Source organism: Panthera uncia, assembly GCF_023721935.1.
Source record: "Panthera uncia isolate 11264 chromosome C1 unlocalized genomic scaffold, Puncia_PCG_1.0 HiC_scaffold_4, whole genome shotgun sequence".
In the NCBI taxonomy this organism is placed as follows: Eukaryota; Metazoa; Chordata; class Mammalia; order Carnivora; family Felidae; genus Panthera; species Panthera uncia.
Genome location: NW_026057585.1, coordinates 95,570,308 through 95,585,643, shown reverse-complemented (window position 1 = coordinate 95,585,643; position 15,336 = coordinate 95,570,308). Strand labels below are relative to the sequence as shown.

Below are 15,336 nucleotides of genomic sequence, written 5' to 3'. Positions count from 1 at the left end.
TAATTTTTCAGAAACTTTATCATTTCTATGCTTCCCTTAGCTTCCTTCATTTGTCGCCACCATTGCTTAGGAAAGGAAAGATGTCTACTTGGCATCTGTATGCGATTTTCACTGGCATTCAGGAAGGAATTTTCCATGGAGGGAATAACAAAAATCATGGTTGGATTCCCTCCGTAGATGACCCAGTGTCAAATATAGGTAGATTCTTAGTAGACTTTTGTTGGAGGTGATCATGGTCTTTCCAGTTTCATCTGTCCAATGGGGATAATAACAGAGCCTACCTCGTAGGGTTGTCCTATGGATTAAACTAACAAATGATTTCAAAGATGGCCAGCCCTTAGAACAATGCCTGATACATTAGTAAACAGTGTTGGTTCATGTTTACAATTCCAGAAGTTACACTATGGTCTTCAGCAGTTGGAAGCTTTCCTTTATTCTGCCTACTCATTTAAAGCTTTACTTATTTAGAGGCGCCTGGGTGGCTCAGTCGGTTAAGCATCTGACTCTTGATTTTGGCTCAGGTCACGGTCTCATGGTTGTGACCTGGAGCCCCGCGTTGTCCAGCTGCACACTGTGGAGCCTGCTTAAGATTCTCTCCTTCTGTCTCCCTTTGCCCCTTCCCTGCTGTGTGTGTATGCGTGCTCTCTCTCTCTCTCTTGCTCTCAAAAAATAAAATAAAAAATAAAACTTCATTTATATGAAGAAACCAGGTGGAGACCATTTTCTTTAAAAAAACAAAACGAAACCTCATCAAGATATGTCAAACCCTTGAAATGTATCTGACTTTGTCAGTAAGAAGCCCAGTTTACAATAGTGCCTAGCGTCTCTGATTATTCTTTACGGGGTCATCCACCCCCTTCTTTCCCAGGCTTTTGGCATTAAAGAGAATATATCTATTTATTTGAAATACCAAGTACAAGATTGAAATCCTTGTGACTAGAAATGAGATAAGCTCAAGCTTCTTTTCTGTTGTGAAATGTTCCATTCCATTTCTAGTTTCTGTATTTTGAGATTTCGATCTACGTATAATTGACTTCTTTATGCTTTCCTTTGTTCCAGAACGGGTATAAGGTGATTCCTGTATTATAGGATGAGATATACAGGATTCAGTCAGGGAGGAAGGGGGAGCAGTGCTGTCCTTAGAAGAAAGAGAAGGATTTGCGGTAATAACCGTTGGCATTTACACATCGCTTCGTGTTGTCCCCCCCGCCCCAGTCCTTTTAAAACCAAGGTCTCTTGGGATTCCTGCAGCGACTCTGTGGGTAGTGTTCTTCCTGTTTTATAGATGAAGATGCCGATCCCTGAAGACTGTGCTTTGCTCGTGTTGACCTCGCTGATTACTAGTGACAGAGTTGGGACCAGGATGCCTGCCTTGCTTTTCAAAGCCTGTGTGCTTCCCTAGAGTTGAAATCATTTATTGGCCAAGTCAGCCATTATGGTGTGACCCTTGGAGGGATTTTTTTTTCCCCCATAACATAATCTATCTCCTGGTTCAGTACTGAGAAACTGGCCATTTAGGCATATTCATATCTTTTCAATTTATGCCTTGTTAGGATGGCAGACGGGAGGTCTCTCATGGGGTGGGAAGACTTATTCTCCTTGACTGGCACCAGCTCTACTGAAACCCACCTTCTGGCTTCTCCTGTGGGCCGTGAGGGATTTTCAGCAGTAGACGAGTAGAGGCCTGGCACCCTCAACGTGATTTCCCCTTCTGGGGAAAAGCTTATGACGGGCTGAAGGTAGGACCCCATCCCATCCCGCAGCTGGGTTTAAAGATTCATCCTGCCCACATGATTCTTTACACCTGGTATAGGAAAAACAGGGAAAATTGAATGTGAGGAAGCCGTGGCACGTGTCTGTTGTTGAACATCAGTCTTCCTGATTCCCCCGTGTATTCTGCTTACTGCTGTGGTTTTAAAGCCTCATAGCCAACTCTGCCCATCCTTTTTGAAGAAAAGGCACAATCCTTTCAGGAGAGTGCCTCAAACCACTCTGAGCTTCTAGATTAATCTGAGACAACATCTGAGTTCAAAACCGGGTCAGAGTTGCAGAATAGCAAGGGAGACTTGCCAATTCAGCAGGCGTGCGTCTTGGGCTAGTTAAGAACCAGGACAATCCTGAGGTCTGACTTTGTTGCTTATGTTGAGACCTTGTGTGCCGAGATAATTCTGGGTGGCTTTGGATAACTTTGTTTCTTAACTGCGAAGGAGTGTCTGCTGCCTGATAAGTGTTTATCCATGAAATAGCAACATGGTGTATGTAGGTCCCAGGGTCAGAAGGTTTGTACATCACCAGAGAAAAAAAAAAAAAAAAAAAAAGCAAGGTCATTGGCTTGGGCCTGTTACTGCTGTATAATGTGAGTCCTAGGTTTAAAAAAGTGTCTTTGTTATTCTTATGCAGGGTCTCTGTGCTGGATTCTTCCTCCTTCCTCTCCTTGCCTTAAGGGCTATATGTAATCATAACCAAGTAGAACTGAAAACAGACAAACCTGTCCCACTTCTAGTGGAGAGGAGAGAGATCCGGGCTCCAAAATTGCCTCTTTCTTGCCAAACCTCAACTTGTTCCATGTCCTTCTTTTTTCCTTTGTTTCTTTATTAATGCCCTTCCCCAGTCCCGGCCGGACCCTTCACCGTCTGGCCGTTTGGTTGGCCTCGTGTCAGCGATTGATCCCCGTTGCTGGCTGGATCCCGTTCCCCGTTAACTCTTGCCTCTTTGCCACAAGGGTCGCAAGAGGGGTTTTCGATGTCAAGGCAACGCCCACACGGAGAATGGGTTCTAAGTGTGGCTCTGGTAACGGTGTGAGAGTGAAGTGGTGATGCCTCGTGTGGAGGACTTGAGGGGTTGGCAGCACGTTTTCTGCTGGTGTCCCAGCAGAGCCGGAAAGGACTCTCGAGCTTAAGCCTCAGCACCACTTGTAAGAAACTTGTAAGAAACTTGTAAAAAGGGGGGGCGGCTGGGGGGGGGGTGCTCAGTCAGTGGAGCGTCTGACCCTTGGTTTCAAATCAGGTCATGATCTCACGGTTTCGGGAGTTTGAGCCCCGCGTCGGGCTCCGCGCTGACGGCGAGAAGCCTGCTTGGCATTCTCTCTCCCCCCTCTCTCTGCCTCTCCCCTCACTCATATTGTCTCTGTCTCTCTCAAAAATGAATAAAAAAAAAAAAATTAAGAAAAAGAAACTTGTAAAAATCGGGGGCCCGCTGCTCTGTGCCAGACGCGGTGCCAGGCATTCTGTGCTAGTTCCTTAACCCTTCAGAGCAGCCCCTGAGCGTCTCGTGTTTTGCAGCTAGGTAAACCGAGGCTCGAGAGTTGAGCCACGGCTGCCAGGACGCACGTGCACATCAGCCGCGCTCTCAGGCACCGGGCGTACAGCTGCGTTTGCGAGTTGACGTGCCCCCGCTTAGCGGAGCTGACGGCGCTGCCTGGAATCGCAGCCAGGCTGGTGGCTGAGCCGTGCGGTCGAACACCTTCCTGGGTGGGAGGACGCGAGACCCCCTCAGACGGCCACGCCCTGGCCCTTCTCTCCCTTTGCCACTATTTGTGGCCACCATTTGCCCTGGTGACGGGAAAGGTACTGTCACCAGCAATTACTCGGTGGAACGAGGACATTAAAGAGGAAATTTCCATTAGGTAAATAACCGTGAAAGAAGAACACCAGAGAAGCGGGGGGGGGGGGGGGGGGGGGGGGGGAATTCAAGCCCAGGCTCCTGTTACACTGGCCAAATATCTCTGGCATCCCATGCTTGCTGAATATCATAAAAGGGTCAGGAAAACTGATCGGAGCAAACAGAGGGACACAGCGTGAATTTTTCTCTTGCATTATTCCAGCATCTACTTGAATTTCAGTTTTGTAAAACCAACTGTCCCGAGCCTGGCCCCAAACCCCGGGCTAATTTGTAGCGGCTCCATTTCTATGGACAATGGGATTCTTTCTGGAAGGTGGGGTATTGACACTGGGTACGTCAGCCACGCAGTAGAACTGGCATCTTGAAGCGCCTCTGAGATTTTTTTACCCCCCGGTTGAAGATAGGGCATTCCAGAAATTAAGGACTTCCGACTGTGGCCAGAATTCACAAGCGTGGTGTATGCTAAAGCTTCCTTCAGTGAAAGAAAGGACAAAAATCCGTGTTGTTTTCACAAGTGTAAGAGCAGGTTTTTTGAAGGACGTTGTGTTCCTTGGAAGCTTTCTAGTCTTCTGTGGACTTGAAATCGCTACAAAATGGGCTATATTGACCTACGTCTCCCCCAAAGCTCCTTCTGGTGTCCAGGTATCGTTTTTACCAAGGAGAGTTACAAATTGTCTACATATTTCCCTCTGAGTGCTAGTCCTTCCCCAGCGTGCGAGCCTGGCCCATGCTGTCTGTCCCGGGCTTTTCTGCCCCTGGGCGCATAGCTTCCCCTTCTCCGGGGATGCACCTGCCAAGTCCTGCGTATACACACCATCTCGCTTAACCCTCAACAGCCCCACGGGACCTGATTATTTCCATTTTGCAGGTGAAGAAATGGAAGTTCAGATAACGCAGTACTGTTTTCATTGGATGCCTTGTATGTATCAGGTTCTGTGCTCAGTGCTTCACGCATATTGTCTAATCGTTCCGGCATTCCCCGTGGGTGGATATTCTCATTCCCATTTTGAAGATGAGGACACAGGCTCCCAGAGGTGAAGTTACTTGTCCATGATCTCACGGCTATTCAGTGCCACAGAATCCAAAGTCAGGTGTGAAGTTATTTCCGAGGTCCTCGGAGGCAGGAGGCAGAAGCCATCTCTGATTGAGGACTCTTGTGTGCTAGCCTAGTGCACAGTATGTGTTCTGTACATGTTTGATTGCTTGGTGGGTCAGTGCATCGCTGCTTTGTGCTTGCTCATATCCTTACGGTTTTCAGCCTTTCCCCTGCTGCCTCTGAGATTAGTTTTCCCCTTATCTGAATCTCTGCTTCCGAGCTTCACTCCCCATTTCGACATCCACGAGCATGCCCAAGAGCATCTGCTCTGAAGATATTTCAAAGTGAGTTTGAGTCTCGTTGCATTTGGCTTTTCTTTTTAAAATACACAGGCAGAACTGGGGGTGGGGCGGTAACGGATGTCCTGCCCAGTCACCGCCACACGGCACACCGTGGCTTTCATGGGCACCCCGGCTGTGTTTTGACGATCGTGTTCTAACTCAAGGACACGGGTGAAATAACACTTCCCAGCCTCAGAGAAGACCAGTACCGGAGGGCACCGTACAGAGTCCTTTTACTGGAATCCCCGCCCTCTCCAGCCCGTGTTCTTACCCTGTCTTTGAGGGAGAAATAAGATACGGGGTATGATTTATTTTCCCACTGAGGTGGGGAATGAGAGAGGTGGAATTGAGTATGACTAAGTGCTCCCACAGTGAGAGAAGGCCACAAGCTTTTGGTGCCCCGGATTCATACTCAGAAGCCCGGTGGACTGGCCCAAGGCCCAGCCTCTTTGACCACGGCACCCGTCAACTCACTGGTTTCAGATTAGTTCTTATAAAGAGTCTCTCCCCGTAAAATCTGATTAACCTCTAATCAGTACGGGTTTGGCTGGATCATGGATTTCAACATCTTCCCATTTCCTGAGTTGTCAGTCACCGTTACAGGGATGAAGACTTTGGTAATAGTTTCCTGCTAATAACATTCGTGTCCCTTACGTGGACCCACAAGTGACAAAAGACAAGTCCAGTTGGCTTTCGTGAATAATTTGTTTACCCACAGAGAAGTGGGAATTCAGACAGAAGTCCTAGGGTAAGTAAGCTGAGTAGGTGTGGGCACCTTTCCACAGCTACGAAGCACACAGAAGAATCCAGCATTTAGAGGAAAGAGTGATCTCTCAGGTCATCTTACCCCATCCCTGCTGTGGTCGATGTGGTATTTTTATACTGAGAACACCCGGGTCCAATCAGTGCTGGGGGAGTGAAGGGGCAGTAGCAGAATCACTTGGCAGTTAAGCTTTTGGCGCGAGCTCGCTCCCAAACCTCGGGTATTGAACTCGTGTTGGGGGTGGGGGCGGGGGTGGGGGCGGGCAGTTTGCCTAGAGGATTCTATCATATTTTCTTAAGGGGGGGCGGAAAGTGTTATAGGATTTCTCATTTCTTCCTAGTCAGCAGCCAGAAATCCGTAGTCAGGACCTTATCTGTTCCAAGGACAGACCTCTTTTCAAGGAAAACGAGAGTCTGAGGAAGTGGGAGAGACCCGGACAAAACCCCGGAAGGAGCGTGGGTGCCGCTGGGCACTCTTCAGGCAGAACACGCGCCTCTGGAAACATCGCGCTTCCGAGAAGGGCTCTCTCACTGGCCGCTGCCTCACCTCTTCTGTGGCATCAGGGAAAAGTGTTTTTGTCCAGACCCTGAGTGGAGAACACCGGCACACCGGCAGCCTACATAGTTCCAGAATGTAGCAGGGACTCCCTTTTTTTTTTTTTTTTTTTACCCTTAAAACAAGGGTCACGTTTTCCTCTTCTCCCTCGATTTGCAAGTCTTTCGGTTTGTGTTGCAGACCCTCATTGCTGTCCGTCTCACGTATGGGGTTGTTACCTTCCCAGTGAGACCGTCATCCTCGAGAATGGGTCCAAGGCTGTATTTGTGTCCCCAGCAGTACATAAATCTGGGCCGGGCCCACAGTAAGTGCTTAATAAAGATGTCCTGACTTGGATCATAGATCACACACTGTCAGAGCTGGAAAGGATTTTGGAAACCACCAAATCCAGCACTCTAATTTTAAAGATGGTACCACTCCAGAAACTCATTTTGGAGGCTGGTGTTTATCTGCTGGAAAGGGGGGGGGGGGGCGGGTTTGTTTTTGTGTATGTTAAAGCCTAGTGCAAATGACCATAATTCTAAACCTTTGAAAGGCTTTCTTCATGGTGCAGGATGTTCCCGCTGGGACTAGTAGCTGACTAATAATAACAGTAAGAATGCTGACTGGATGCCATACCCTGAGCCCCTGTCACTAATTCTTCCAGCCACGTAGCAGCGTTGGTACCATCGTCACTCTGCAGATGCCACCGGGGAGGCTCGGCAGGAGGGCACCTCGCTCAGGCTCCTGTAGCTACGGGAGTGGTTGAGGCAGGACTCGAATCCGGTCTGGTCAGATGCCCAAACTCATGGCTCACGGTGGCTCTCAGACGGGATCCCTGACTAAAGCCCCATTTATTGATTCACAGTGCTGGCTTTGCAACATCCCGTGGCGTCTCCATCCTAAAGGCAGCTGGAAAATTAATTTTCATTAACTTTAGCTCTCCAGTTAGACACGGAGAGACAGGGGAGGCAAGGCCTAAAGCAAATAATGATAGGGGCTGCATCTCCAGAAAGGTCAGTAATTACTGCCCTGGATTGTAAAAGCATTTAGGCTGAGTGAAAGGAATGTGTGTTCCCCTCTCTTGCTCCAGAAACCATTGCTTTACCTCGAGTTGCTGGTTCTTCCCCTCGTCTTTCTTCTGGGCCCAGAACTCCCCCTTTCCTGTCCCTTGTGTCACAAAGCCTCAGGCCTGGTGGCTTCCAGGACATACCTGTGTAAAAAGTGTCCCTCGCCAGACCAGTGTGAAACAGGCCCCGAAGGCCGGGCTGCCCAGTGTACTCGGCCTTCAAGGCAGGCTGTTCGCCTTGAATCTTTGTGCTGAGCTCTATGTCTAAATAGCATTCCTGTGAGTTTTCTGAAAGGTTAGTCCTGGGTCACTGGCACTTAACCCACTTGTTTTGGTAGATCCTTCCCGAGAAGGTTAATTATATATTTGATATCCTTTCCTCTTTATGCCTGAATGATGAGGATAAGTACCCTGTGGTTTATTAACTGTCACTTTAAACCTTTTCAGATTGTCTTGTGACAAAACAGAGTTTTATGTCCTTTTTATCCAGCTTTGACGGATGAGACAGCTTCTCTGGTAAAAGAATGCCAGGATAAATAAGATCTTTCCCTGATTTGTGGGGGAGGATTTTGCACTGGAAGTCATGAGTTCAAGTCTGCCATTTCGTACGAAAGGTGACCTGACCTGTTAGCCTTTCCATATACTTCATTTTCCCTTGTGGACAAATGGGGCCGGGCACCTCGGCACTCGGTACTTGCCGAAGAAGTGAAAGAGAAGACATCGCTTTAGGGCAGTTGATGTCTCTAAAAGGTTTGGCACCAAACCCTAAAGCAACAAGGTGCCGTGTTTCCTATTTTGAATCCCACTGATTTCTCTGCGCAGAGAGCCTCTGTCCTTAACATTATAGAATCCCAATACGTCCCTCTCCCCCACGGGGTCATTTTGGAATACGTTTAATTTTTTTCAGTAAATTTGCAGTAGGACCGTGGAAGGTGGATGCCATTAGGGGCGGTTAGTAGACGTTTTGCGAACCTCGTGTCCACCCGTGTCCGCGTCCTCCAATCTTGTGCGTCCAGTGCCTTGAGAACCAGTCTCCTGGGACACACGGTATCTGTGACTCAGCAGTTAATCTCTCTCTCCGTTGGTATCTACTGAATCCCAGCTAGGAGCAAGGGAAGGTGTTTATGTAAAATCATTAAAATAGCAAAAACAGCGCCGAGGCTTTAAAACCCTTTTCCTTCCGTGTTTGATCCGTTCCAGTTTGCGGGGACGCTGTCGGACGGCTTAGGGAAGACGATGGACAATCGGCATCAGTCGGAGCGGGAGTACATCAGATACCACGCGGCCACGAGCGGGGAGCACCTCGTAGCCGGCATCCACGGCCTGGCTCACGGTAAGTCACGGCTGCCGGGAGAACGGCTCTCCTGCCACAGTTCTTCGGGGCCCTTTTCACCCATCTGATGGCAAGCGGACATCCAGGCCGGGGAGCTTGGTGTACCCGAGAGCCTTCCAGGCTGTCCTATTGTACCCTCCTCGCAACTGAAATGTTACAGCCTGTGGCAAGCCTTCATTTATTTTCCACACGTTGCACACATCGCGATCCCTTCCTGTTCTTTGGCTTCTGTTCCCAAAATGTGATACGGTATCATCATTTGAACCCCTTTCTAGAATGCGGAATTGCCGCTTCGATACCCGCCTCCTGCTTACCGAGCGTTCCTTCCGTGGCGAGTGAAATGTGAAACCGGCCGCCGGGTTTGTGGCCCAGAGGTTTTTGAGTCTTGTGTAAATGCACACTCACCTGGATTGTAAATGCAGGTGTCCAAGAGTGTAGGTGATGGCATGGATGTATTAAGCCTCTGAATTTGTATGAATTCTGCCCTTTACTGCTCTACCTCCGAGTCATTTGCCCTTTGTTGTGTTTTTTCTCCACAACTTCTTAGTGTGACATCCAAGGCCCTTGGAAATGCAAACCCAGCCAACTTGGCCAACCACTGTCCCCCAGCCATGCTGTATTTCAGCCACCCGAAGCCCAGTGTTGTTCCCCAGACGTGCCTTGCTCACTCAGTTCATTCTGCTCCCTTCCCCTGCCTCACTTCCTTGTCAGGCAGAGTCCAACTCAACCAAGAAGTCTCCACTCAAGCGACGTTTGCCCCACTGTCCCCAGTCAGAACTAATGACGATCAGGGCACACGTGGCAGTCTAGGTCATGTCTCTAGCCAGCTGTGTGTGTGTGTCTTGCTTTCCTGATAGATGGGGAAGGTCAGGAGAGCAGAAAGACCACCGTGTATTCGCCTTTGTACTTCAGACCCTCACACGATACCTGGCATACAGTTCATGCTTATAGTTAGGTTAGGATGGTTAGGAAACTGCGCTGTTGGTACCAGATCCTTAGAAATAATCTGAAGCTATCAGAAGTCGTATCAAGACTGATCAAGTTCAGATTATCTGCATTTGGAAGAAGGAGGAATGTGGAGAAGAAAAAGAAAAAATTCTTTTCAGGCTTGGGACACAACGTTTAGGACAGGGTTTTTGTTTATCGGTTTTCCTCACTTGTGAGGTCTGGCTCAAAATGCCTTTACTTTTCTTAAGCCTGCCCAACTGGAGAGGGAGCTGCCCCAAAGGAGACATTCAAGCCAGGAGTAAAATTTAGCTGAAATTAATGTGTTCACGGACTCAAAAAGTTGGTTGCTGGGCAGCCGTGTGGGGTGAAAGGTTTCCTCATTCTTCCTAGTAAATATAATGATAGTGCATGGGAGTCGGAGGAACTGTGTTCTTAATGAATGTAAAATGCTTTACTGTGCATAATTGCCTTTACCTGTCTAGCATCCTTGGGATGTGGAGAGAAAATATAGCTGTCCTCACTTTTCAGATGGACACGACAGTGTGCTGAAAAAAATGGATGATGGGTTCAAGGTTGGTTGCAAAATCCCCTCCAACCACGGACCATTCATACAGTATGTGCAGCATCTCCAGGAACAGGTAGCCTCATCCAAGGAGTTTCCGTGAAGCTCTGGATTGTATGCGAGTGACATCCTTTTTCCTTCAGGAAGAAACCATTGTTTTTTGTTTTCGTTTTTGTTTTTTAATTAATTAATTTATTTGGAGAGAGCAGGGAAAGGGCAGAGAGAGAGGGAGAGAGAGAGAATCCCAAGCAGGCTCTGCGCTGTCAGTGCAGAACCCGACGTGGGGCTTGATCCCTTGAACCGCGAGATCAAGACCTGAGTCGAAATCAAGAGTCAGACACTTAACCGACCGAGCCACCCAAGTGCCCCCAGGATGAAAAAAATTCTTAAATGATAACAAGAACCAGAATCCATTCAGTCTCCTTGTTTTAAAAACTGGGAGTCTGGCTCAGTTTTCTCTGCAGACCCTGCTTGTGCCAGGTTCAGTAATGTCTGCCTCTCTGTGAATGTGGTTCCAAAGGTTGGGAGAGGACCGTAGCCTCACTGGAGCAAGCGGACCCAGAATCCAAAAGAAACGCTATGGATTGTTAGTGCTGTTAGTGCGTCCTCACCCAGGGGATTTCCTTTGCCGATTTGTCTCACTAGAGCTGAAGAGTCTAGAGAGCTTCCTCATGCCCCCACCGTCAAAGGGTAAACATCCTGTGAGTGTCCCTGGCACACATCCTGGAAGTGCTCCCTGGACGGGGCCCCCCTTCTTCCCTGTAGCCCCTGTGTCGTCTCCAGCCTCTGCCAACCTCTGGCCACTTTTGAGGCTCTTTAAGGTCATTGCTGTCAACTTTCAAAATGTTCGGAATGTCTCTCTGACCCAGGTTGGTCTTTGGAACAGACTCCATTGAGAGCCCTGGCTGGTTTTGGCAGCTCTTGGTTGGGCGGGGGGGAAGGGGGGGGTGCCTTTCATCAAGGCCTCATGATTTACTCATTACCTAAACCCAATTTCAGCAAAGCATGCAGTCGTTTTTACCCGTTTCAAACTTCTGGTGGTGTTGGCCAGTCACATAGTGTTCTTGGAAAACTGAGGAGCTGTATTTAGTTCTCTCTGCCTTATATTTCATGGGGTCCCAACTTTCCCCAAGGTCTGTTGGTTTAGTCCTACTGTCCGTGTCGTCTCCTGATGGCCCGTATGCTTCCCAAACTCTGAAACTGGAAAGTAGCCACTGTTAACCTGTTAGGTTTTCTGTGATTTTTTTAAACTGGAACACACTTTACTTGAGACTGACGTGTGATATATACTCTCAGACTCTCAACTTGGTGGGCAAGCCTACTGGGTTTCCCAGCTAGAGTTGGCCTGCCTGTAGCCTATTAAGAAGTCGACCGAATGTCCCTAAGTTACCTTGCCGGGTGCATGGAATTGATGAGGTTCGGCTTTAAATGCTTTTGCTTTGTCCTTGGCCAGGTTACAACAGCCCTTGTTTCTTTTGCTCTAGGTATCATTGGTGGATTGACCAGTGTGATAACCTCAACAGTGGAAGGAGTGAAAACAGAAGGGGGTGTCAGCGGTTTCATATCTGGCCTTGGAAAAGGACTCGTGGGCACTGTAACTAAGCCAGTGGCAGGCGCCCTGGATTTTGCATCAGAAACAGCCCAGGCGGTGAGAGACACAGCCACTCTCAGTGGCCCCAGGTCAGTGGTCACGGAGGGAGTCGCTTTTGCAATTTCCATCCCAGATATGCTGCCTCTCCTGATCCATGCTGATGTGTTTAATCATATACTTTCCACCTTAATGATGTGATTTTTTTAAAACTTGAATCCATGTATCTAAAATTTCTGACCTGCCTAATATAAATATGTGAAAATAAGGTGCAAACATCGGGCATGAATCGCTTCTCAGCCTTTTGGCTAAGATCAAGTGCAAAAATCGGGCGTGAATTTTTTGAGAACTACATCTGTATCTATCCACCTGTATCTGCGTCTGTCATTTATGTATATATAAAATATTGGTTTTCTCGTTAGAGGGGTCAGAAGTAGAATTGCACCGTTACAGATCTCCCGTTCACCAAACGAACTGGATCCCCATATGCCCACTAAGAGAACTGTGCGGCTGCAGGCTGCATCTGGCTCCTGGGCTCCTGGCATGGTTTTAGGGTCCCTGTCTTGCAGTTCCCCATGTGGGTCTGCCCTTTCTCTGTTCTCCCTCCACTCGGACATGCCAGCCGGCCCCCAGCCTCATAAAGGAATTCCGCAGGCAGGTTGGCAGCTTCACTGTGGGATGCAATCTTGCCTCGATGCCAGCCAAGATGGGAAACCAGGGGCAGCCCGCATGGCTCCACATCCCACAGAATCCAACTGCTTGAGCACAGCTCCTCGTGTCAGTCGCCTATTTGAGCCTTCCTTTTTCAGAGTGACTAATTGGGGATCTTATCAACAAAGGCTATAATGAATGTTACAGTTCCCAGCCAAGCTGGACGCCACTTAAGCCCAGAAGGATTTTGCTGCTCCCCGGTTAATAGATATTCCCCAAGTGAATTAGCGTGCCCTTTTAGAATGCCTCGGGCCTGGGCCTTATCCACACCCTGCCGCTCCCTCGAATAGGATTTGAAGTGAAATCGTCCCCAATTAAAGTGAATCCATTTGTCTGTCACCAGAAAACCTTCCTGATGACACATTACTGCAGGGGAAATGCTTAAGATTGTGGACTGGGACCATGTAATATGTTCTGCCAGAATGTCTTCCATCTGGAAGCAGCTGCTTTTTACAAAAGGATCTGTGGCGTTTACTTTAGTTAAGTTACATTCTATTCTCAGATACAGAGCTAGAGCAATCCTGGAGTATATTTTGAAGCATTTACGGAGGTGGGGGGAGGGGCAGTAGGGAGGCTTCAAAAGTATTAGTTTTTCTGCGTCTGCTGGAAACCCCAGAAGTCTACCCCCAGTATTTCATCAGGACAGTAAGACCTGATGACCATATGAGTAAAAGCAGGCAACCCCTACGAATTCCAAAGGAACCGTCCTTATTCATGAAATCCCCAGGTGGTCAAGGGATTGAGTGTTTGTTTCACAAGGGGTCTGAGGTACGTGTGTTTAATTTTTTAAATTTCGTTTTGTGCTGGGAACTTCAGTGGTGTTGACCAGAAAGAAATGAGTCGACATTTCTACAGTGTGGAAGTCTTGGTAAAGTTTTGCCTTTATCGAGGGTGCCTTTATCGAGAAAGGCATAAAATGGCTGCCGCAGCAAGAAAGGTGTCCTTGCCATGTTCACTGGTTGCCCAGCATTGCCACAGCAGGGTCTACTTCGTGTCACCCATGTATCCCGTCAGTCATTCATTTCCAGTCAGTAAATACCAATGGAACATTTTCTACGAACTCAGCGTTGGGAACATGGCACAGCGCAAGGCTGGCCCTGCCTTCAAAGGGCTTACAGTCCAGTGGGGAAGCAAACTTAAAACAAGACTCATACAGTCATCCTGGTAATCCTAATTTGTGGAAATTCTGACAAATGACGCAGGAGATGTCCAGGGTGCTGTGAGACTGTGTCATTGGAGAAGGCGCGGGGGAGAAGGAGGTCGGCCAACCTGGGGTCCATGGGGTCAGGAAAGGCTCTTCTAGGGTAGTGCTGTTTAGAAGTCCAATGCGCTGTGCGTTGTGCCCCGGGACCCCCTGGGAAGTGCTGGTCGGGATGAAGCCTGAAGTGGACGTGGGGGTGGGCCAGGTCAAGGGAAGAGAGAATCACATTCCAGATAAAAGGGGTACAGGAAACTATATGACTTGCCTAAACACAAACAGTAGCCGGGCATTCTAATCGCAGTTTGGCTGCAAATTTCCCGGAACAGCTGTCTTCGTAGCCCTTCGCTCCCAGAACAAAAGCTATGGTGGGAAGCGAGGAGCAGCCAGGTAGTCCGCCTGGGGAACGTGGGAGCTTAAGTGAGGGGGAAAGAAGCTTCTGCATCTCCTCTCCGTTCTCAGAGGAGCCACGAGCAGGAGAACCACGGCCGAAGCTAGCAGAGGTGCGCAGGGCACGTGCTGGACCATCTAATGGGAGCCTCGGAGAGCTTTGGCCCTTTACCCTTTATCGCACTAAAAAGGCATTACAGCTTCTGCTGAGACACGTGGACCGGTTTCCCTCCGTCCATTTGTCTAGGTCCCAGAGTAGGTTATTAGTGAGGATCTGTGTGTTAGAGAGAAAAGAACACTTCGCCTGGAGAGCCGTAGGTCTGGGTCCCCACCCCCTTGTTAGCTTCGGGCCCTTGGTCAAGTCTCCTCACCTCCCTAAGCCTCAGTTTTTTCATCTATAAATTGGGGATAAATATACCTGTCCCTTCATTCTCTCTCAGAGGTCTGAAGCCCAACCAGAATTATTTTAATGTGGCTGCCGTAAGGAGCTATAAACTGCTGGACAGCCCTATGTTTGAAAGTCACATTAAAGGAACACAGATTCTTGCAGGTGGAGAAACGTTTCGGTGCCTTGAGGGTTTGTTCTGATGACACTGGGATCTCTCAGGAACATACTAATTCTACCACGGGATAAATCACCCCTGTTTCTTGGAAGTGAGTTATAACCATCTCCAACCATCCCAGTTGACTGAACGGGATCCAGGGGTGTTACTCAGGGTTTTTCCCCACTGTTTAGACAACAGGGACTAACAAATGATTTGAAGGGATTAGAAGTGAGATTCTGACCGAGGGCTGACCTGAGCCCAGGGACCGAGCCAGGAATAGAACCCAGGAGTCCAAGAGTTCTGCCTCTGAGTCTGCTCTTGGAACAAGCCTTTCTGCTTCCTTTGTACTATTGCGTCCAAGTGAGGGCTTAGATCTTAGCATCTATGTTTTCAATGACTCAAATTTTAAGCAGATGATAGCAAAGTAAGCCATAAGACTGCAAAAGAATACTCCTGCCAGTAATCCATCTGAAAAGTGGCCTTACAGGAAATATTGGCTCCTTTTCGTGTTTATTTGAACATGATTTTATTTATAGGGAACCTCCCCCCGCCCCCCCTTGAGTTCTCTCAGATTACAATACTTCCAAGTTCCTCTCCTTGGTGGAGTGTGCAGGCATTCCACAAGGACAGTCACCTAACTTTCCCCCCCAAGTTTCCATGCAATCTAATCGTTCTTGGGAAGGCAGGTGGGGGCGGG

General features: G+C 48.5%; 1 protein-coding gene across 8 annotated transcripts in view; it reads left to right on the top strand.

Moving 5' to 3' along the window:
* The window catches only part of VPS13D (vacuolar protein sorting 13 homolog D), a 257,455-nt gene that overhangs the window by 196,430 nt on the left and 45,689 nt on the right, over positions 1-15,336 (top strand). For all 8 annotated transcript variants that reach the window (XM_049618063.1, XM_049618062.1, XM_049618059.1 and 5 more), the window contains 2 exons: positions 8,565-8,697; positions 11,692-11,887. In XM_049618063.1, the coding sequence (XP_049474020.1) occupies positions 8,565-8,697; positions 11,692-11,887 (329 nt within the window). The remainder of the gene's footprint in view (positions 1-8,564; positions 8,698-11,691; positions 11,888-15,336) is intronic.